The 24,702-nt window shown below is 40.7% G+C and overlaps 1 protein-coding gene across 4 annotated transcripts in view; it reads left to right on the forward strand.

Annotated features, from left to right (window-relative positions):
* Window positions 1-24,702, forward strand: part of LOC311269995 (protein turtle homolog B-like) — a 146,268-nt gene that overhangs the window by 47,425 nt on the left and 74,141 nt on the right. For all 4 annotated transcript variants that reach the window (XM_084374593.1, XM_084374595.1, XM_084374594.1 and 1 more), the window contains exons 3-4: window positions 7,337-7,483; window positions 22,796-22,947. In XM_084374593.1, the coding sequence (XP_084230719.1) occupies window positions 7,337-7,483; window positions 22,796-22,947 (299 nt within the window). The remainder of the gene's footprint in view (window positions 1-7,336; window positions 7,484-22,795; window positions 22,948-24,702) is intronic.

Genomic DNA, 24,702 nt, shown 5'->3' on the forward strand with positions numbered 1-24,702 from the left:
ACACCAGCAGGGACACTTGTAACTTCCACTAGCTTTTGTATCAATCTAGCCCTACAGCTGTGATTGCCCTAGCAAAGCTTCCTGACCAACCTTGCCAAAATATTGGCTTGTTTGTGTGGTTATAAAAAGCTGGGTGATACATGTATGCTGTAATTAAAGTAATTGAAAAGCCTACTGTACATCTTATTTGCCGCATTTTTAGCCTTGCAAGAGGACATTGCACTTAGTATGTCAGCCTGTCAGGCAGTAGGGTTGTTTGGTCCAGACTGAATTATTTCAACAACTATTTGATGTATTGTCATGAAGTTTGGCACAGATAGTCATGTTTCTCAGATTATGCATGCTAACGAGTGACATTGGTGATTCTCAGTCTCTTCCTTTTGTTCCACCATGAGGTTGATTTGTGGTTTGTAGTGAAGTGTCTCGACAACTATGGAAAGGATTGGCATGACATTTGGTACAGATATCAACAACGATTATGAGTGATTCTGATGCTCATTGGGGTTCATTTAAGTAACAAAGTTATCATAATAATTGATCACCATCTGCACTTTCAATGCCTTAGAAGAGTTAGATAGATGGCTAAGCAATAATAGTAGTGTAAGTGGTATTCCCTCGATAAAGTTGCTAACCTAGTGCTTCATGAATTAATGATACACTGCACCTATCGCTCTAAGAATGCAGATTAGCTTCCTGTTACTGTGGAAAACACCAGATCAGTCACGGTGGAGGGGAGGGACACTCTGCTGTGTGCTCTGCTGCGATTTGTTGTTACCTCATCTGTAGCTTAGAGAGAAACAACTAATCACGTTAAAGATTTTCGGACAGAGATTTCAGCATGGAGGATTTCAACTGTATCTGACTGCACTCGCAATAATCAAATATTCTCTGGTTGTGCCTCTGTGTGTTTTTATGGCCGCTGGTTTGTATTGCAAACAGCCAGTGATAGCGGTGGTGATACAGTGGATGGCCAACTGTACTTTTCACAGAAAACACACCGTCCTCATTGGCTAGCTGAGCGAGCTCACAGCTGTGTCTCTGGGCTAGGCAGATTGGACAAGCCTGGTGTATGCCCCTCAAACACACCAAGCTTTGAAGCAGGAAACGTTAATTCGTTTCAGCAAGGTGGGTTTTGCCAATGGGCTGCTTGGGAAGGGGCAGCTTTTTTACCCTCAGGTGCACACAAACTACGCATTCAGAACTTCAGAAATAGAAAAATGTAAACAAAAAATGATTGGTATTATTGGTATTATAAGAGGACTCATGTAGTGCTTTTCTAGTCTTAACCATCACTCAAAGCGCTTTACAACACAAGTCAACATACATTCACACACACATTCATACACCGGTGGCAGTGACCACCATGCAAGGCACCACCTGCTCATCAGGAGTGATAACCATTCATACACACTCACACACTAATGGAAGAGCCATCGGGAGAAAACTGGGGTTCAGCATCTTGCCAAAAGACACTTGGACATGTAGACTGCAGGGGCCAGTTAATAAAACCATGGACCCTCCAAATAGTGGACGGTCACTCTACCTCCTGAGTCACAGCTGTTAGCAGCAATTTAGCATTTTGCTCAAAACGGCATCACAGATGAGTCCATGAGTCACATTAGTCCATTCCATTGTCTGATTTATTCCGATCATTATAGCAGTATGATGAGGTCAGCATTATTCTAAACCTTACCAATGAAGAATTAACATTACATTATAAATAAATGCAAAAAAAGATGACGTCTCCTGTTTACAACATCACTTTGCTAGACAGGAAGAAGAACCAACTTATATTTTGAGTGTTTTTATCCCATATCACCTGTTATATGTTACTATGAAAAGTAATCATTATACATAAACACTGGCACAGTTACTAGTGAAAGCCTGCAACCAAGTTTCTCTTGGTGGCGATGATTTGTGATGCACATTCAGAGTTACAGAGGATTGTTGGCTCCTCCCAAAAGCATTTGAGTGTGCCTGGGAACTTACCCTGCCAACGAGTTGTGTGTAATTAGCAGATTTAACAAAGAAAAAAAAAAAAAATTACCTCTGCAGGGCTTAATAACAACATACTGACACACTGCTGCTGCTCCCCAGGGTACAAAAGACTAAGTATTGAGCTAATTGGCATATTCTTTCTAGAGATAGTCAATGTAATTTTTCGCATGGTTTAGTCTTCCTTAAATAAGAACAGACTACGCATAACATAGCTGTGAATTGGGCTCCATGTAGGCTTCCTCTTCTTTGTTATAGTTTCAAAAGATAATCTGCAAGGGCTGGATTGCATGGTGATGACATCATTCATTCTTCAAATGTGAAAGGCTGGCACAAGGACAGTTTTGATGAGACCATACTCTGTTCAGCCATAGTAAAGCCATCTACATGACAGCTTTATTGTCTTCAAATTGGACTAGATGTTTTCCAGTGAGGATTCCTGTAAAACTGCTGCCATAATGTAGTCAGCCGGCTCTGATGTCCTGTGCATCTGTGGCATGTGCAGTAACATTTTGTGAGAAGGAAGTGAACATTTGTGAAACTTTCTGTTTGAAATGACATTTCTACATCATTCTCAGAAGTGCTGATAACTCTCGGGTTGTCTCATTGGTAGTGAGGAAGTCATTACCTAGCAGATCAAGTAAAGTTAGTGGCATGGTCATGACTTGAATAAGGATTCACGTAACAGTAGATGATGGAGATAGTGTGAAAGAGCATAAAGTTTAGTGAGAGGTTTGGGGATGCTACTTACTACAGATGGTGGCTGAATAGAGCATCAATTAAAACATGACCAGGATGCAATCAAATGATTTTTGAATGAACCCTTTCCTTCGCTTTGTTTCCCTTTGTCAAGTGACACCCTGGAGATCCTTAGACATGTTTTTAAATACAGGAACTGCTTGTGGCATTATCTGCTACAGGGAAAATCAAAGGGTCAAGGGTCAGTTGTGAGATAGGGCCAGAATTAGTAATTAGTTTAAAACATTCTAAAAATGAACAAACATCAACAGAGTGTGAAGAAACAACAGTATAACATTATGTCAGAGACGTCTATACACAGATTCCAGCTGGACACGCCGTTTTCATCCTGTTGATGTCTGACTCTCTCTCGGTCCTCTGCAGCTTTAAGCCTCTCCTGTCCCTTTCTGCTGTTTCTTCTCAGCAGAGTCGTAGTCCTGGTCAGAGCTGCTTGTGAATCACCTCCGTACTGTACTCTGTCAGTCTTGGAGGCTGTGCAGTGGCTGAGCTTGGTTGAGCTGAGCCTCGTTGCCTGCAGTGACTCCCCCTGTGAGCCGATGTTGCTGGCCAGGCAAACTCCAGTCGGTTAAGGCCATTAGCTCCACCAGTAACTGAGCCAAATAGCTAATGGTAATTAACTGCAGCCAAGGATAGTTGGCAAAGAGCAGTGCTTGTCTGTCACTTGGGTGATATGCTGCCTCCTACAGTTTTGGAGCAACCATTGAATTTGAATATTTTACAATTTTCTTTTTCTTACGGACATGAAAGACCAAAACCACCAATGAAGAGATCCTTCTAACAAGAAGAGATGGGTTCAGTTGCATTTTATTTATCTGTATCCAGTTCCAAAGCTGCTCATGGACTGTGAATCCTTTCAAATCCCTAACTGAATCTTTTGAAGTAGTTTATTGGTGGAGAAGGACATCTCTCTCTGTTGTATAGTTGCAGCTGAAGCCGTAGAAGATAAGTAGTCCTTACAGATGCCTGTAGTGTCAGAAAGAGATAAAAGAGACTATCTAAGAGACATTGTGAATGAAAGATTTGATAAGGGATTTGTTGGCTGCGATCCTTAACAAATTTGGGTATTTTACAAACGTGGAACTGGATCCAAAATTAAACTGGCTATTGGAACCAGTCCCTACAAATGAGTATTTTTGTGTATTTTGAAGCCTGATACATCTTCTCCCTCTGTGCCATAGAGCTCCACTGTTGCCCAAAAACTATTAAAGACACATCAATGAGCCACACTGTTGCACTGGGTGGCTTATTCCTAAATACCATGAACACACACCAAGCCTTTTTAAAAATGAAACTACTGTATATATTTTAGTGATACAGCATGTATTTCTGTTTGCTGTATATAGATGAAAAAAGCAGATTCATTTTTAAAATTCGCTGTTTTCGTGATTTCTTTTTCTAAGTGCTCATTAAAAGTTAAAATTAGAAATTCAAGGTACAAGGTAATTTATTCATCATTATACAGCACAGCGATGCATAACCAAGGAAACTCTGTCCATCAACTGTGTGAGCACCAAGCATCGATGTTAGTCCACCTCTCCTCGTCCTGCTGTAGTCACTCTGTCGGCTCAGGATGCAGTCCGCCTGTAGAGTGCATCAGCTTGATAGGACATGTTGTGGTGGAGACAGGTCTCTGTGGGCACAAAAGCCTCTGATTTCACGTTGTTTGGCCAGCCTGAGTCCCATTTTGTCCATTTCCTTTTACTGCGAACAGACATTAGCCAGGAGCAGCCTTAACCCAGGCTGGATTAGCATGGCTCTTATTCCGACTCTCTTCCTCCCTGGGGCGGTCCAAACGATCATGTTGGAAGGTCGAGAGAGTCCGCAGCTCTTAATCCAAAACACTTGCTTTCTTCTCCAGTGATGATGACAGTATTTCTGCCATAAGCAGTATGTGTTTCAGCAATAAAGCCGAGAAAATGACAGTCAAAATAAGTAAAATGTAGCATAATTTGGAGGAGCTACCGGATGCTGCATCTTCATGCACCACCGTTGCCATGTTGTAAATTCTAGTATCAAAGACAACAGTACTCTGAACAGATAAGAACAGCATCTGAATTTCTGTCGTAACATTTGTATTCCCCACAGAACTGTCACAAAATTGACACAGTTGGCCACAAACATCACATGACTTCTTCTCAGATTCATTCAGACTTTCTCTTCAGTAATCCAGCTGATTGTTGTTTGCACAGTGTGAAAAGGAACCGCTAGCAGCCAAAGCAGAAGGACTTTCCATGACGCTGATTTGACTAAATGTGAACAAATAGGCTGTAGGCTAAAGAGAGATGCTGTAGATACTTTAAAGTTCAATAATCAGACATTCAGCAGGTTCATCCTCAATAACTTCTCAGCAGTTTTCGCCAGATTAGTTGTGCAGTGCAAGATAAAGCTCGACTCATGTCGTACAGCTGCTACTTTATTTTTACATTTTACGTATTTCAAGCTCCAGTTTTTGAAGCCCCTACTCTCCCATGGTCCACCCACACAGGTGTTTTCACTTGTCTTACCTAATGGGACCTCTTCTCAGGACTGTGTGGGCGTGAACAAACTGCACTTTATTAATATCGTCACTCTCATTGGGCTTGTTGTGTCTGTAACGACAGGACAATGTACAGTATACAGCTGTCATTCATATTAGTCCACGTGACATCACGTAATTGGCAGCATAGCTCTACCCAACGTTCACCTGCCTAGTGCTCTAATCAGCCCAAGTAATTGAGGACACTTGTGTGGGTGTGCTGGGCCTCACCGCTTCTTTGTATTTTTTTTAAACTGTTTAAACTGCCAGTTCTATTTATGTCTCTCATTCCCACCAGGTCCTTTAACACTTACACAGTTTTTAATTATACTCCATCTTGACTTACTTTTAGGTGGAATGTCAAAGGTGAGGTTTAAACAATGATTTTTGTTTAAACCTTACCTTAGAGTATTTTGGGTACATGGTTAAAAAAACGTGACTTTAATTATTTTGGATATTTTGTCGGTAAATTTACAAATATGTATGAGAAGCAGAAAAAAATACAATTTAACAGAAATTCAGGCTGCCTTAACAACTAGAAAGTTTTACACTACACGCCCTGAATACAGTCTTCACACATCTTCTTCAGTCTAGTTTGAAATGTACTTTTCACGTCTGTAATTTTCTTTCTTGTTAAGCACATCTGAATTTACACTCCCAGGGTTATTTCAAGATTGCCACTGGCAAAGTGTGAGGGCCATATATGAAAATGAAGCACCACAATACTTTCATACAGTAAGTGACAGTCAGAGTAGTGTTTATACAGACACGCTCATGCATGATTTCTTGTTCATTACCTTTTATGCTTGAATACATCACATCCAAAAAGGACATCCAGCACTGTTTGGACAGATTGTTTACCCTCAGACAAAGACAAATGGAAGTGGAACCAAAGGGCAGGTACTGTGAGAACAAACACAGTCGTGAAGGATCCATAGATACTGTATACAGTGTCTTAAATACATACCTGACACTCTGTAACATTCCTAGTTCCTTCCAGTCAGCCAAGAGAGGGCACAGACATGGTTGGAAGCTGTTCAAATATAATCTGATATATAAATAGCCTAACCAGGACACACACACACACACACACACACACACATACACACGCACGGATACTCACACACTCACACAAACACACACACACACAGGCAAGAGAACAAACATCACTTTGACTGTCTACCTTAACTCACTGAGACAGCCGCCGCTGCAGCTGATGTATTTACCTGGTGTGTCATGCTGCAGAGGGGATTTAGGAAGGCAAACAAAAAATTAGTCAGGAATCCCCACAAAGTGGAGAGGATCGGGGCGAGTGAGGGGATTAATGAGGGAGAGCTAGGCTTTGATAATGCTGACGTTTTGAGCTGTCCTGTGCTCCCTGGAAGCCCTTTGTATAGTCCTTATTGCCAGTTGCCATCTGTTATGATCCAGTTGCCAGATTGCCCGGAGCAACATCATCAATCCCCCCCCTCCCCTCTTTCAGCTTTTGATCTGCACAAGTAAAATGCTGCTATTCCTGACTGTGTACTCACCAAGTCAAAAGCCGATAACTGTTCTGATGGACTGTGACTCCTGTGGAACCCCGAGGCTTCTCTGTTGTGTTGGCCACATCCCACTCCTCAAAGGAAGTAATGACCTGTCCTTGCCTCGGTGCATCTCCAAAATAGACCGCCACACACAAAGATGAGGACATCTCAGCCACACTGAGGCTTACGTGACAGATTTCACTGCACATATAAAGTGCAGTTGTTATGCCACTTTGATGTTGTGTTGCATATTCACAGTTGCACCGTGCAGCAGTCACTCCGTTTAGAAACACAGTGATGCACAGTGATGTTACTCTGCGACACACCGCAGTGCACTCCCTGAATATTTACATCTGAACTTGGCAAAGGTTGATTTTCTCCTAAACATTCACCTGGCCTTTCTCTTCTTTCCTCTCTTTTTTTCATTCACCTCTCACCCGTTCCTCTCCCTTCACTTCCTTCATTAAATTCAATCCACCCGTCCTTCTCACCTCTCTGTGTCCCCTTCTGCTGACACCTCATCTCTGTCTCTGTCGACCAGGCCGGGCCAGTCTGCACGGCAAGTCCTCCCTGCGGATAGAGAATGTGCGTTCAGACGACCAGGGCTGGTATGAGTGCAAGGTGCTGATGCTGGAGCAGCAGTATGACACCTTTCACAATGGCAGCTGGGTGCATCTAACCGTTAACGGTAAGTAGCATTTGCATGCTTTGGACACAATCCGAATACACAACATGCCCCTACCAGTTAACCCTAACCCTCCCTTTTGCTCGATCATGCCTAGAGGAAGGGTGTCCCTCTTGTAGTTGGGATAGAGAGGGGGTTTCTGTGAGAGCTCGCCTGTCAGCTCAAAATCAATGCACAAATAAATAAATAAATGTTGTAAATAATGAATAAACGGTCTAGACTGAATAAAACTTTGTGTTAACTTATTGACACTTTTCTCCGCTCTGGCTCAGGCTCTTTTTAAAGATAAATGTGCACAGTTCGCATATAGCCTTCAGATGTTTTTTTTGCCATTTTATACCAGATGAAATGAGAAAAATATGAAATGACATCATGCTGTAGAAATGACATTTAGAGTTCAGTTTGAAATAAACATGGGTATCACATGCAATTGTGTACAGGAGATTACGTTTTTAAATTAACTTAGCTTTATTTTTATTTTCATTTTATTTTTTATTTATTTGATTTTTATTTTCTTTCTCCTCCCTCTCTTCCTTTTCTGTTATTTTGCCTCTTTTATCACTTTTATTCTTTTTACTTGTAATGACTCATTTTGACTTTTGGTGTTTTTACATTTTGTGTTCTGCCTTCTTGTTTTAACTCACCTTAGACTAGACTTCCTTGTGTATAGCTTGACTGTTGGTAAACTCTGTTTTAAAGGTGCTGTATAAATAAAGTTTTTTATTATATTATTATGCTCTGGCAGGCGTTGCAGTGGGTGCTAGAATGCTGATGGTCCTAGTGTTAAACTCTGGTAAATAATGAATCAATGGACAACACTGAATACAACTCTGTGTGACCTTTTTGACACTTTCCCCGCTCTGACTTGGGCTCATTTTTAAAGATGAATGTGCACGGTCCACATATAGACTTTTTTATGCGATGAGTTTGTTGTTTTTGCAAAAAACACAAAACAAGAAACACACATGAAAACATGCTGCAGCATCTTTTTAAAAGAGTCTGGTGATATTGTGGTTACTAGTTAAACAGTATGTTCACAAATATCTGCTGCTTATCTTACAGTACAACACCTGATTAGCATTACAGTGGACCATTTTGTTCACTTAATGGGCCATTGTCCAACTGGTATTCCAGCCCCCACAAGGTGCATTGTCACACTGAGTGCAAGAGCCTTCGTACAATAACACTACAAATACATGCTGCGCAACTGTGTCAGCAGCTTAGAAAAAAAAATATTGATGGACAACATGATGACCTAAAAGTTGCATTTACAAAACATGTAGGGCCTACTTATACACATTTGAATGACCTCTTAGTGTTTTTTACATCAGTTACTTACTACAATAATGACAGAAATAAAGAAATTGACAATAATATATGGCAACAATCACAGTATTGTATAGTCTGATTCTGCACTCTACAGTATTCACATGCCATCAGCCCATAATGTGATGTGATGTTTACCATTGCTATGGCAACAAGTCAAAATCAGAAAAAAAACAGCTTTAATCCCTGAGGAGCTACATTAGCATTAGTGATGTTACGTCCACAGTTTGCAGCTACCTACAGTTCCCTCAAACAATGTAATGAAGATACGCAATCAGAGGGGATTTAGAAGTGGGTACATGCAATGCCGACTGAAAAATATGTAGTTAAATGCCATATATCTGCAGCACTTGCTAAAGTTACACTCTGCCATAGCTTAATTACAGTGATCTCCACACTGCCTTCGAGCTGGGCGTAAACATATACCTCAGACTGTATGTTTCACTTATAGGCTTATGCAAGGACAAACAGTAACTTAATGTTACACATCTTTAGTTTATTGAACTTAGTTCACAGAAGAGTTGTTAAAGTTAAGTATCAGCCGAAGCCCCCCCCCCGCCATCACCGCAGTAATGTAGCAGCAAGAACATCATATACAAGTAGAGACATCTGTACCCCTTGTAACTCTGTTCTGAGGGGTCACTCGAAAACGAGGGGTTGAGGTAAAAATTGGAAATGCGATTGAGCCTTATTGTTACTGTTCACTACAAACATCAGACATGGAGGATGGAAAGACAGTTCTCTTTTCCTGTGCATAAATGTCAAATTTTCATACAGTGGTCATCTGGGCAGAGACACTGTCGAGTAACCACAAGGTCAAATGTTAAGTCCCCATGGCAGGAAGTCCAAAATATCCTTGACACTGATTATCATTGTTTGTGGTCTCTGACTGACCTCCTGGTGGCTGTGTCATAACTAGAGAACTGACAGAGTTGTCCCTGAACAAAACCCAGCATGCTCTGTCACTGATAGCGACTCTGGAGAAGAGCACCAGACAAACACCTGAGTGTCAAATAAGCAATTCACACAAGTGTAAACACCCATGGGACTCTCTCACTCAAACTAAGAATATTCTTGCCTTCACTTGGTGGCTCAAGCATTCATCCAGACACTTAATCAGACAGCATATGGTGATGCTAGTTGCTGTGGTAACAGACACACCAGATAAGGTCCTGTACACACCCCCTCCACCTCCACCCCCTCATGGTCACAGCACATTAGCTCAGTTTCATCAGTGTTGCTCTTGTTCTCTTCTGCTTTGCCTCTGCTTTCTCCCAGAAGTGTTTAAAGTCCTCGGGCTTCCTCCTCTGCCTCTTCTCTCTCTGTCTTCATGTTTACCTCTCATCCGCTGCTTATACTTTCTTGTGGCCACATCAGACATGAGCCACAGCACTTTTATCAGCTGTGGCCAGTAGTTAGTCGGTGGTGTTTTACAGGACGCAGCTGACTGGGTTCCTAGTTCTACAAAAATCTTTAAGTCAGAGATGTGTCATGTTTTGTTGATTCTCACAGGATTCAAATGAGACTGATTTAAAGTCTGTGTATGTAGGGCTGTCAAACCACTAATTTTTTCCAATTAAAAAAATAATGAAGTCAGGACAATTTGTTTGTAAATATGTATGAAGACGTCTTCCAAAATACCTAATCTACAGTCATTTTGGGAATATGGAAGTTTAACATTATCACTCTAGTTATGAAACATGATCCCACTACAGGGCTTTGCAAATTGGACATACTGTACATTGTACTGTAATCACTATGTCCCCCTGTGTTGTTTGTTGAATAGGAAATGTGTTTAAGTGAGAAAATAGTTGTGAAATTGAATACATTCTCTATTAAATATGTGGCAGAGATTCTCGTGTTTCAGTATTTGATTAAGAAGAAGACAAAGCTGGATGTCAGTGAAGGTGGAGGAAATAGCCAGTGTGGATGGAAGGTCAATATGAGAACAAACTTACAGTATACCAATAACACTGAAAGCTAGCATGCTTCAAAAATAGTAGCCTATAGCATATTTTGTGTTGTTGGACTGATCACTGCGCTGCACTTTATTTTGTACTTTTTAAAAACATGAAGAGACATCTTTGCTGATTTGGCTGTTTTTGAGTCATGGTGGGCCAGTATGCAGCGGCTCGCCAAAAAGCTTTCACAGAATTCTCCTTTCTCGTCAAATTTTAAGTGTTTCTGTGGAGATAAAAGCTCACATGGAGGGTAGGAGGTGGTCACATATGACAGCAGCTGCCTTGAGTGCTATTGCAATGTCCTGATTCACTGGCAAGCAAAGCAAGGTTGCCAAAGCCAAGGAGGTAGCTCGATGAAATGCTCAGTGAAGTAGAGGTCCTTTGATGGAGGGACATACAGCGGTGAAGCAGTGGTAGGGTCAGGGGACCAGGGCTCTGGGGAGTCCCTGCTGCTTTACTGATTGCTGATGTCATCCACATGCATCTCCACAGAAGCAAACTGCACCTCAGCTTGGCTGGCGGGAAGAAGCACTTCAGCCAGATTCTCCAGTCTTTGCTGGCAGCGGTGGTGTGTTCTGCATAAGGCAGATGCACTGTAGTGTCAACAGAACATGATCTGTGGATGTAGAAGTCATGGTGGAGTCACCAAAGCAAAGTGCATAAAAGCTATGCAGTAGTACCAGCTTCTAAATGCTTATTCCAACACCATATGGAATATCAAACTCCTAGTAACTGCACTTAAGAATGCTTTAAAGTGCTCTAGTAAAAAATTTTTATCTGTGCTTAATGTAAAGAAAACACATTCATCAAGTGCCTCACTTGTGTAACAGGAACATTTGAGAGGAATGGTGGAGTTGGTTGTTTGAAATGTGCTATATAAATAAAGCTGTCGTGCCTTACAGTCCGAGTAGATTTCGCTTGGGGAGCTTGAGTGTGGTGTTGGAAAAGCAGAAGGAACAGGAAAACAGTGTGGGCAGGGTCGAAAACATAAACGGCAGGAGCTAGCATAGCCAGCAGGCTAACAACAGCAGTCTTCAAAGTTCTAAGTTATACAACATCTTATCAGACAATTATTATTATCGTCTGTCAGTGTCCTTACACTTACTGCAGCTAAGCAGTGTCTCTCCTTCTCTGCTGCGTGTGATATTTTACAGTGCTGTTCCATAAACATGAATTTAAACAGTAATTTTTTCCTGAATGAGTTCCACCCACTCCGTCAAACTGGCTGCACATTAGAGAGAACTTGACATTCGTCAATTAAATTAAATTAAAACACTGACGACACCTTTGCAAAGCTATTAAATTAAATTGACTATTTTCACGTAGATCATTTTCTTATCTTTCATTCTTACATTTCGGAGATTCTTCAGTTTGCGAGATAAGGTTTATTTCCCACCCAACACAAGCACTAAAGCACAACATTTTAGTCTTAGCAGTTTGAAAAATACAGGTTTAGCTTCTTTTGTGGTTGACTGAACCTGTCTATGAACATTTTCTGAATTAAGAAGATGAATGGTCAAGCCTTAAGAGCTCCATTATCTTTGAGCTGAAATAAACTGTTAAAACTATTTCTATGTATATATTCTTTCTGCTTACTTTATATGGAGTTTAATGTGATTTATGAGACGTCATCTACAGTGGATGAATCCAGCCAAGCTTCACATCTGCACACCTGAGTTTCTGCCAAAATGGGGAATAATGCAGTGCCGGCATGCTGTAGATATTATGCAATCACAGTGATGTACATCCTTCAGTGGTAAAGTTGTACTACCTGTGACTCAAATTGTGTCTGTGCATACCTACTTCTCATCATCTGGGCTACTTCTTCACCATATGTTAAAGTGTGATGAATATTTTTAGGAACTGACAGAATCTTTAAGGTTCACGGCCGTGTTACATACTCATGCTGCATGAAGCTCCAGCAGTGCTTCTATTTTTAGACCCCCATTTGCAATCCACCTCTCCCTATCATTGTCAAAAATCAGCGGTTGTCAGTGATTACTCTGAGCACTTTAGCTCTCAGCCTTGTTGGCACTAAAGAAGTAAGTAATGCATATAGATTCCGGGTGAGATGCGTATAGATTGTGGGTGAGAGTGCTATATCGCGCTGATGCTTTTCCTCTACAAATTGACACCTATGCCTCGTTCTTGTGAACTTATGTCATCCTCAGACTCCTTCCAGACAGAGTGTGAGTGGAGAAGAGGAGGGGCAGAATGAGATGTGTTCGTAAAAATGATGTAATTATTGTGCAAGCCATTTGCTCTAATGAAAGGAATACCAGTCTAGTTATTGCATGGAATGAGGTCTTCAATCACAATCTTCTATTTTAGCCCTAGTTCCTATTTTACTCTACTTATTGTTGTTAGACAAACAGTATACACAATTCTTTCTCACAAAGGCTTCAAACTCTACCGATTTCTATGAGACTGAAAATGGTTGAAAAGTTGAATAGTAGCAAATCAGGGCCTTGCTACCAAGCAGTACCAAGCAACCAAGTTTTTGCTTCAGCAATGGCAAGTGTGGCCACGGATGATGAGCAGCCTGTTTTGATGATCATCAAAGAACAAATTCCTTACCATCTTTTACTGACCCGGTCCCCAGTGATGCTGACTAAATTACTAAAAAACTATATTCTGCTCGGCCTGTTTCATTCAGCGGCTCATGGAGGCTTTATGACACAACGCATTCACATTCAGTCAAACCCCTTCCACAGCAAAGTTGGACAGCTGGTGGGTAGTACTAACTGTTTACATTGGCATTGTAACTGTTCATGAGTCTGGCATGATGCTGTCAGACCTCAAAGTCTGCCTCCCTTTGTGGTCGTCGACGTCATGTTTTCTCAGGCCAGCTCACACGTTTTTCTCCAGCTACGAGGTGTCTGGTGGCATTATTACCTCTTTGAGAGGTAATGCACCTTACACTTAAGCCAGAGAGAAGGGAAGGTGTCAGTATCTTGCTTTCCTTCGGTTATTTATGTAGGAAATAAGGAGGAAGCCGAACACAGCAGTGAGAAGCCGGACGCTGTGACATTTGTAGGCAAGATGGCAAATTGTTCCGCATGCTAACTGTCAAGCAGCATTTTGCCTTTCAGGAAATATCCTATGAGTACAACAGACTGGCTACTCCCTGGCTCCCTGCACTTTCAGCAGATGTATGAATGTGGTTCTCCTGCCACTTCGCAACCAAGGCATGAGAACATTCTTTTACCTTGACAACCTTATTGACTCTGCCAAGTCCAAAGAGGGGACCATGTTGCATATAGCCTACTTTATTCTACACCTAATGCAGTTTGGGGTTTGCAATCAACTGGAAGAAGAGCACCCACCCCTCGGCCACGTCAACAGTATCTGGGCATAGTGAGATGACTTGGATGTGTGAGAAATAAGATCCCTTGACTTGTGCAGTGGGTACTTCTCTGTCTTTTTTGCAGTGTTTGCTGGAGAAAAGGCTGTCTTGTGCCACAAGCGTATGCAGCAGCTTCCTGCAGGGGGTTAGGAGGCAGTGGCCGGTGATCCATGCCTTCATCCCTCAATGGGAACTGCAGTTGGGTCTTAAGGCTTTGGTGAAGGATCCCTATTAGCCTCTGGAGCCTATAGGCAGGCAGGTAGAGGCCTTCCCACTGGGGTCCATGTGCATTCTACATGCAGCATAGCAGTGTCAACAGCCCTGTTGGGTGGGATAATTAAATAGATGAGAATGGATGTATGGATAGATGGATTGATCACTGTAACTTTAAAGTTTTGTGGACAGCATCCCACTTTTTGGCTTCTTGGGATATTACTATCTCCCTTTAATTCACCTTGTGAATCATCATGCCAAAATGTGGTCCTGGAGACACTTATTGTTGCGGGAACTACCACAGAGACAGTTTTGAGTAATGTATAGCGTTGGGTGGTATCCAGTTTTTGATACCGATTACAAATGACACTGTAGGGCTTTAAGAGAGCACCCAATTGCAACTCTCTTGCATTTGCCATATAAGTGGCCGACTGTTTTTACATGTGCGCTGGTGTGTCTGTGTTGCTGGCAGTGGTGAGCGGATTGCCAGCTGTATTTTCCCACGTTAAATAGACAGACCCTACAGCTCACAGTGGTGTCTATGGGTTATGCAGAGTGGACAGGCAATCTGTATCAGCAAGGCGCCGTTTGCCACTGGGCTACTCTCTCTTGCCCAGAGACTCTCCGGCAGCGAAAAGTGGTTCTGGAGGAGAAGTATAACCCAAGGAGAGTGGCAGCTGGCCAGGCCAGAGGGACTGCTGAAGAGAGTAGTGTGTTTACTGTGGAAACCACAGGTCACAGTCCCTGGTATTACCACAGCCGCTAAGCACTGGAGGACAAGCCAGAAAAATTCTCCCTTCTGAGGGGATGCTGTCACGTGATGCGCGAGTATGAGTGCTTCTAAATAGTATTTTTGACAGGTTATTTATTTGACAAATTACATTGTTCACAACAAGTTCTGTCATCACTTTTATATCATCTTCAAACACACAACAGGGGCACAACCTGACACGCTTAAGTCATTTATTATACAGCGTAACATGCACAATGTGCAGCAGAATCTTTCCATTACAGTAATGAAAGAGACCATTTTACCGTATTACAGCCCAACTCTAGTGCTTTACTGGGTTTTTATATGTTTGTCTGTGGATAGAATTTTGTTGGTGTGATATCGTCAGAACCATACAAGACACAATCACAAAATTTTACAGGCGTGTAGTGAGATTAAAATAAAGGTTGAGTTCAAAGATGGGTGTGATCAGACTCATGAGTACCTACTAATGTAATAATGTAGTAATGCCTACTGAGCACACATGGGTCAGAACCTGAACATGTTGACGGTTGTTGCGGCTGGTGTGATCCCATCCTTAGATGGTCTGTATTTATGTTTTTAGATAGACTCCCACTGTTTTTCTCACTCTCCCTCACAGTTCAGGCCCCAATCCAGCATGAGGTGATGCCAAACAAGCAAGGTTCATATCTCCCAGGGTTAGTCTTCAACTGCTACCCCTAAAATAGCTTCAGCACATCCGAGTGCTTGCCATCCCTGTATTCTGCAGCAGAACTCTGCAGTGTCTGCATGCTGCACAACAGCCCCTTTCTCTATCTTCTCTCTTTGTTGGTGTCTTTCTATCTCATTCTTTCTCCAGTCTTTACTTCAGCCTGTGTATCTAACTCTACCTCTTCTACAGCTCCCCTTGTTTTTCCTTTTTTCTCTTTAATTGGCTGTTTTGTGCAAAGGCACACATGCACATACTTTTCCTATTCACAGGTTGAGGTCTTTGAGGAAAAAGGGATAAAAATGTAATTGTGCCCCCTCCTTGTCATGGTTTAAAAACAGATTTAGATAGGCCGTCTGGCCACTGCTTATCCCATATACTGTCAGATTAACAAAAATAACCCTGAATGGTGTGCCCAAACCATGGAGACAAAACACTGCATTAAGAAAATGATCACCCTCTTAAAATCCAACAAGTTAATACACCATTTATTCTAAATATATACAGATTTTACCTACAGCTGTCATTACCATTGTGAATTTGTTAAAAAGAAGTATTAAAACATTGAAACCAGTTAGTCTGATATTACAGAATCATCTTGAGTGGCCTGGTGTGATGCTGACTGTGGCGACATGAAAGAAGCTGTCACCATGCTGCGCTGTGGAAAAATGCTCACACCATGCTGGCGTGACTTGAATGGTGGTTGGTCACAGCTCAGCTCAGCACGAGTATTCCCAGCCTTATCAAAACATGGCCAAAGGGAATACCAGCATCTCTTTTACCATCTGCCAATCTAACATTGTGCATCGACCCAGACAAATCACATAAATGGTTTGCTGAACACTAGCTACAGTAATAGAGAGGCCTCATAAAGTCAAGGTTATTACTCTCACAGTAGACACTATAAGTATTTATTCATGTGATCTCTTGCAGCAATACAGAGAGATGTCTTTTGTAGTGATAGCTTTAACAGCAACAGAAACATGTAGACACACAATCAAAACTACTGTTCGCTCATTTGAAGTCATCAAGTCATTTGAAAAATAGTTAAACACAATACAAGGCCCACGAACAAAACACATCCATTCTAAACAGTCTCTTTGCGTTTTCATGCAAGTCTCCTGACTGTTCAAACTCAGTATGTAAAAACATTTATGTGTAACAATGTTTCATATTTTCAAGTGTGCCTACAGTTAGCACTTATATTTTATTGCCACATATACCACCATTCAGAATAGGTCAATGGTAATCACTGCCATGGTAGATTTATGAATCACATCTCATGACCTGCAGATGTTACATGGCAGGATTCAATAAAGAATGAATTATAATCACAGTCATACAGCAGCTGTATTGCAAGCTTCAGTTTTTCTTTTTGCGTTTCACTCAACTAAAAGGAGTCATACTACATTACTACAGTATTTTGCATTACGTCTGGTTTATGTTAATTTCACTGAACTGAAATGCATAATAGAAACTTGAAATGTACATTGAAAAGGAAATCCATTGCACAGTTTGGACAATGTTCTATGAATGGTGACTTTTTTGGACAAATGCTACAGTGATGCTGCAATATAAATATATACTGTAAATATCTAAAGCAAGGAATCTCTGTCCGTCCATCTGTTTGTTTGTCTGTATGTTATTCACATATATGAAGAACCGTTCATGTGATCTACTACTACTCACACTTGGCAGGTTTGTTGCTGAGGACTCAAGGAAGTGCAATATCAAATTTGGTGCAATTTGGACATGCAACATGTTTGAACTGGCTTCATGGCTCTGCAGACTAAAGCATGGGGAAGCAGATGTAAACAAAAACAGAGATAATCGTACAGCAGCAACTTGCTGTAGTAACCTGTCGCTGTGAGAAAAAACAAAAGCAGAAGGTTGAAGAAGTCTGGATGAGTGGGGAGATGCAGTCAACACAGGTTTTCTATTCTCCAGCGAGACCTGGAGGTGAGATTTTAAGTTTCTGTCAACAGTAGTATGCTAGCTAATGTTATCCTCAAGGGCTGAATGTTTACTGTTGCTTGCAGCACTGCTGCTCCGGGATGCCTCTCTCAGTTGTTGTGGTCTGTCATGGAGAATACCAATGTAATCAAATGTATTCAAATTTGTAATTGCAAATATCAGACATGTTTGACACTATTGGGATGGCCCCATGAGGTTGTGAGCAGGAGGCTTGAGACTGGATCTGTAATCAGAATCAGAATACTTTATTAATCCCCGGGGGGAAATTGTTTAACCCCCCATTACCAGTACATAGGTACCAGTATTACAATTGGGCAGCCTACAGAACCAATGCCACTGGAACTAAATTTCTGCACATTTGCCACACTACCTTATAACGTAATAAGGTTAGAGTCAAAATACTTCTGTTAATGAAATCCATGCTCTTCTTTATAACCGCAGTGGTCATGTCAACACAAGCGACTAATAGGCCTATTTTAAAACTAATAACTTTGCTAACTGTATGCAGTTCACTTTAACAGCGATACAGATGTTTACTGAAGGTTAAATATAAGATACTTGCTGCCACTAGTGCAGAGAAAGCAGCATCTGAACACACTGCTCACCAATCTCAGATCACACTGTAAAATTGGGCAGTGCTGATCAAATATGAATGAAGAGTTTGTTACTGCACAGCCTTGCTGTACTGCATTTGTCACTTCAAATGTTTTTGAATCATATTGTAGTGTGCTGCTGTAAAAACTGAATGTTTCTGACCAGACGGTCACTTTGACTGCTTTGAACCTTTTTGTTTTGGGTGTGTGTGCGCAAATAATTGAAGTGTGGGCCCCAGGCAACTGTCTGTTCAAGGTGGAGCTTTAATTCTAATGTAATGCTGAATACTTTAATGATTAATAATGCCTCATATGTTATATTTTTGAACAGTATATTTTGAACAGGCACTACACTAGTTTATAAATATCAATTCACACCATAGCTTTTACAGTATAATCACTAACAACATACACTCTGAATGCAATGCTTTGCGAAAGCTGGCTATCAATTATTTGGAGTCAAAGTGTCCTTGAATGCATCACTGAGGTGAGTTATAAAAATAGTACCTGCTCACAGCTGCAGTTCACATGCAATAATATAACTTTGGCAAACAGTAACAGTGAGAATCTTTCAAGGCTCTTCAAACTGATTTTCATAGTTTAGTGAAATGTTTTTTTTTTTTCGATATAAAAACAAGCCACCACCATTTAAAAAGGGTACGGACACAATTTAAACTGTATCTTCAAATTTCAATATACTTAATAAAAATTTCAGAAGCTTTCTACCATACTCTTTTGTTTCAATATACTGTAGATATTGATGCGTACCAATATATCTCTGTTCTACAGTCCATGTATATTGATATTTTCATTTGTAAAATTCGCATAGCTTTACATTAGCTTTACAATAGCTTTTTTTCCCCTCCATCCTTCAGCAACTGCAGATCATCCAAAGATTAGATGCACATAAAATACTGCAGCATGGAGTGAAAGGTAATGATCAAGAAAACAGTTCAATATGGCCTGATACTTATTTTTCTGAAGATCTATTGCCATGCCTACAAATGATCACCATTACTACATCTAACCAGTGAACTGTGTCGGCTGATGACTAATAATGGAAAAATAAACAACCTAGGTTTTTAGACATAAAACCATTTTGACTTGCATGTGGTTTGCAATTCTCAAAATCAAAAATACTAAACAAACCAATAAAAATACTCCAAATGCCTCTGTGAGGTTGCACGGTTAGAGTGCTTCCATGGACGCCATCTCTGTGGCATGGCAAAGCGTGTGGTGTGGAATTAGCACTATGGCTGGGCTTATGGCTGCAGATGGAATAACATGTTAGCAATTGAGAGGCTACAGGATTACACATGTAAGCAGATCAGCTTCAGTCCTAAGGTGATTAGATTGAGAATATCAAAACAGGAATTATGACTGAACAAAATCTGTATTGAATCAGTGAGAATGATATCGGCATGTGTGCGCATCGGATGGGGTTTGTTTGGGTTAAATGGGGGTGGGGCAGTAGGAAAACACAGCTTAAGTATGTTTTGGTTGGAAGACGTGCCAATTGTCTTGTGTGATCATCCCTCCTCATAATCTAGACAGGCTCTGAGCTAAAGAGGATTTTGAAAAATGGTTTTACAAAATGCAGCATGTCTGGCACAACACTGTCTGTCGTTGGAATGCTCTAAAAGTCATGGCGAAAAACTTTTCTGTAGGTTTTCTTGTTCAGGTGGGTTAGACATTTTTGATACTATTTGAATATGTTTAATTTTAATTTTTTAATCTTTGCTATACTGTGTGTATTTTCAAAAATTGAAGAAATGAATAAGAATAAGAAATGGAGACATTTGGAAGACAAAAACTTGAATGAACACAAGACCTTGAAGAAGGACAAAACCAATTCTCATTTTTTTCTTAAAAACTGTGTTGTGTTGTGTTTAAAACTACGAACATTAAGACTTCAGGAACTGTTCATGGGTGTGTTTTGTACATAAATGCATGAACATGCTCTGTTAGTATATGTGCACTCACAGCACCAGAGACAAAAGCCGTTCATGTTTATTCCTCAGTTCCTCTTCCTGTTCAGTTTTGTGACAAGCATTCCACTGCCACCACCTGGCTTTCGTCGTCTTTCTTTCTGCACTAAGACAATTCTAAATTTGTGGACTCTGAGACATGTGCAACCAACCATATTGCAAAGGCAAAGTCAGGTAGAGGTTTACACACATGCATTATTTAGTGGTCTCTTGGTAATTTGTTTGATTGGCCAGTCCCCTGCTATTATCTACGCTTGACTGGTCCCTTAAAGGAGGGATGAGAAGATTTCTGCTGCAAAGAACAGCTCCAACGGAGGTTGATTGAGATACAATTAGTTGCCAACCTTTTTGATAACTGATTAATCATTTCTGTCATTTTTCAAGCATTAATGTCAAACATTTGTTGGTTCCAAATGCTTAAATGAAATATTTGCCTGTCGTGTATGACAGTAAATGGAGAGTTGGATTTTGGACTGCTGGTTGGACAAAGGAAGCAACTTGAAGACACGTTGGGTCTCTGGGAAGTAGGAGCCCTGTAGTGTTAGTAGAAAATGGCAGGAAAGCAGAGTACCATCATATAATGTTAAATGCAATGATGTGTAAGATAACAATACACATATGTTCCAGAAAAGATTATTATATAAACTGGAATAGTGTGTCAAGTCATCAGTTGCTACTATTACAGTTTAAAACCTGTTCTTTTTTACATCCTCTCTTCTTGAGAGGCATGTCCTTACTTATTTTCCCATTTTTGAGAAAAGATAAAAACGTTATGCTTTCAGGAGACAAGACATGAAAATGATGGAATAAAAAACCTGTTAGTGGAACTGTAATAAACTTCAAGGAGGCAGTTTTTCTCACATTACCATGCGTGTTCATCAAGAGCCAACCTTATGACAGTATATCATTTTCCCTTACAGTCTCCTGGCAACCAGAATATACCAATATGTATTACGTAAAACAAATATGATGTTAACACATTATATTAATACAGCTTGTTTTAGCTACCAGAGCACTTCTGTCTTCATTTGTGGACTTTTTCCCAGTGTGTAGCAAGCGTTTAGTAATGCTCACTGTGCTGTATGGTTGCAGTGGCACTGGGTAATCAATGCTTAACAAACAAGAGAGTGAAAGAAAGTACCAGAGGCTTTGAACTCGACAGACTGAGCCAGCAAAGCAGATGTGTTGTTTATAATATTTGCCCACAGACAACCAACACGTTGCCTCAACAAAAATATGTCTTGACCTCTTATTGAACTGACTGTAACTGTGAGTGAAACAGTTTTCAGCAAAAACAACCTTTATTTGTATTGCACCTTTCAAAAAAAAAGTTACTAAGTGCTTTACAATAAAAATTGTCATGGTTTGGACGTTTAGTTTAGTCATTTCCTGTTTTATGTTGAAAGTTCAATCTCCTTGTGTCATGTGCTGTTTTACACTTCCTGTCGTTGTCTCTTCCCATCTGTCTTTGTGACTGCCCTGATTACTTTCACCTGTCCCTGATTATCCTCCTGTGTTTTTCGTGCATGTGAGTTGTCAGTTTGTCTATTTTTGCTCCTTGTGTCACGTCTGTTTGCTGCCTGTTTCCTGTGTGTTACCGGTTGGTATTTAGTTCAGTTTATGTCTTTATTATTTCCTTAGTTGTTGGTTTTGCTTCTTTTTTTTCTTAGTTTTTGTCCCCTGCCAGTTTTTTAAACCAACTTATCATTAAAGCTCACTTTTTGTCCTGCCTGGAGTCTTGCATTTGGGTCCTCTTTGCAACAACCTACAAACATAAAAGTAAATAAAATCCAAAACTTGAATAAAATGATTAGAATAATTACAACAAATACCATCATTTATGATTGAAGCCATAAGAAAAATGTGAGTGTTAAGAGATTCAAAGGCAGAGGTGATCTGATGGAGTTTAACAGCTGATAGGCCCAGTCACCTTTGCTGACAAGTCGATAATAGTTACAGCAGCAGTCATTGGAGTGTACAGCGTCCGGCCTGTCTGTGGTTATGTTTGCTTGCCACCAAGTGTAAAGAGACAGTCTTACTACTGTTTTGGTTAAAGCTCTTCTGTTTTGCTGTTGGTCACACCAGCACAATCTTGGGACAGTTCAGTCATGCACACAATGCAACACATAATAAATGATTAAACCAACTGATCACCGGGTTCAGTTCTGCAGCCATTTTACTGTATTATCATATTTTGAGAAGAATATATTGAGGGTATATTATACAGGTTCAGTAAATGTTCTGCAATGACAGTTTAAACCTGCTTTCTAGAAAAATTGGTGCTGCATTGTTTTGGTAAGTTGTCATTGTCAGATGAATGCGGTAAGTCGCTGCAACTGACCCACTTTATATTGAGACAAAATAACAAGTCGACTGAAGAAACTTTTTTCCTCGTGATTGATCCTTTTGAAACATTTGAACACGTCCTTGTTTATTCTTTGTCTCTAAACTTCTCCCTGTCCTCTGACTCCTCAGCTCCCCCCACGTTCTCGGATACGCCACCTCAGTACGTAGAGGCCAAGGAGGGGGGTAGCATCACTTTGACCTGCATAGCCTTTGGCAACCCCAAACCCTCGGTCAGCTGGCTGCGGGAAGGCAGCCTCATGGTCAGCAGTGCCAAGTATAAGGTATGTAACTGTATAATGTCCTGATGTATCGTATATTTACAGTAAGTTGTGCTCACACTGGCAATAGTGCTGTGTGTAAAAAGACAGCCTCCTTATTCGTTTTAATGAGACTATATTTGGACCTTGAGTCTGTAATAAAGTTTTGAAATTAAAATTGAAATAAAGCACGGGCAGGGCAGGGGTACCTATGCACTCGGGATCTTCAGGTCAAAAAGGTGAACTAGGTCTACCCAACACAATACAATGTCACCTGGCAAAGGTGCTGACCGATTAAATATGTGAAGGCACATTAATGTGAAAGGTTTCATTTTACTGTGCACTTCATGACTGTCGAGGGAACTTTCCAGTTCTAAAATGCTGCTGCATACATTTTAAACCCCTGTGTTGTGGTCTGGTGTCTGATAAGCCTTCAAATTGGACGGAATTTCATCTTCTCACTGCCTGTTCACTGCTGATTTGTGACTTCAAATCACCACTGAATTAAAGAGCTAAGGCCAAACTAAATATTCTCGACAGCTCTTCTGGGTTTGTTTCCTCACCCCTTTTCTTATTATTTTTCCATTCTTAATTATTTCTGTATTAGCACTTTTGTATAGTGATCTGTCAAGTTAAGTAATTTTCTTTCGTACAACTCAATATTACAAATCAAACATTTGCCTCAAGAGGCAGTCTGTTCAGCATACGACACCCTCCATCCTTCAGGCCCAGATCAAACAGACATCAAAGAACTAGCGGTGGTGAAGGTGACACGTCACCTGTGTCTCTGCCAAAAAGCTGCCCTTGGACACACTGTAAAGACCACAGCCGACGGCCAACTAGCTCGTACATGCTGCGCCTGCGTGTTAAGAATTATTAAGAATATGGATCCAGGAGGATGTTGAGCAATATCCAGGTGCCGCCAAACATCGGACCTGAGCCACACAACGTCATCTCCACCACGAAGACATGGAAGGACGACAAACTACACAGACACACAAGAGGCAAAGATCAAACATGCTATTCACACACAGAGAAAGAGAGACGAGGACATGCACATGAGGGACAGAGAGAGAAGAGGTGAGGCTCAATCTCCTGGAGAATTTGTGAATCTATTAGTGAGTGTGATCCCTGTGGGGTTTACTGGAAGTGGATCTTACTGTAAATGTAGCAGATCAGTGAATATGTTGTAGTTGGGGTTGGGATCTTTCAATTTCAATCATTGGTACTCCTCATACAGTTTTTTTTTTCGAAGTTGTGTTTTTTGTGTTTTTGTTAATAGCATATGCTGTACAGTATCTACCTCAGAGTTGAATGTGAAATGAGAGGAATGGAAATGACGCCCCCATATTAGATCAATTATTCAAATGACTGAGCTTTGTTCACAGGAGAGTTATATATCTAAATTTATCCCAGTCATAGGCAGCAGCTTTTCCCACTTCACTTGACTATACTGTAGTTTTCTGTAGACTGGTGAGGAACTGTAAAACCTGCAGATCTGCTAAAATGATAATGTCCTCTGTAGTGACGGAGGATTTTGGGGATGCTCGAATCTAAATAACCATTTGGTGTTGATACGGAGGTCTGCACTCTGATCTCTTTAATGTGAACAAAGGCGGTTAAAACTGGTTTAATTTGGAAAATAAGGAAAACACAGCATTAAAAAGAAAAATTGTCAAGTCACATGTAAACTGGAAGCTGCTGCATCATGCTGTTCTCTCTGAAGTCAGATGCGGTGGTTTATTTGAGGAAATTGATTGAAAATTGGTGAGAGTATAA

Source organism: Pagrus pagrus (genome assembly GCF_965226575.1).
Source record: "Pagrus pagrus genome assembly, chromosome: 14".
NCBI classification, from domain to species: Eukaryota; Metazoa; Chordata; class Actinopteri; order Spariformes; family Sparidae; genus Pagrus; species Pagrus pagrus.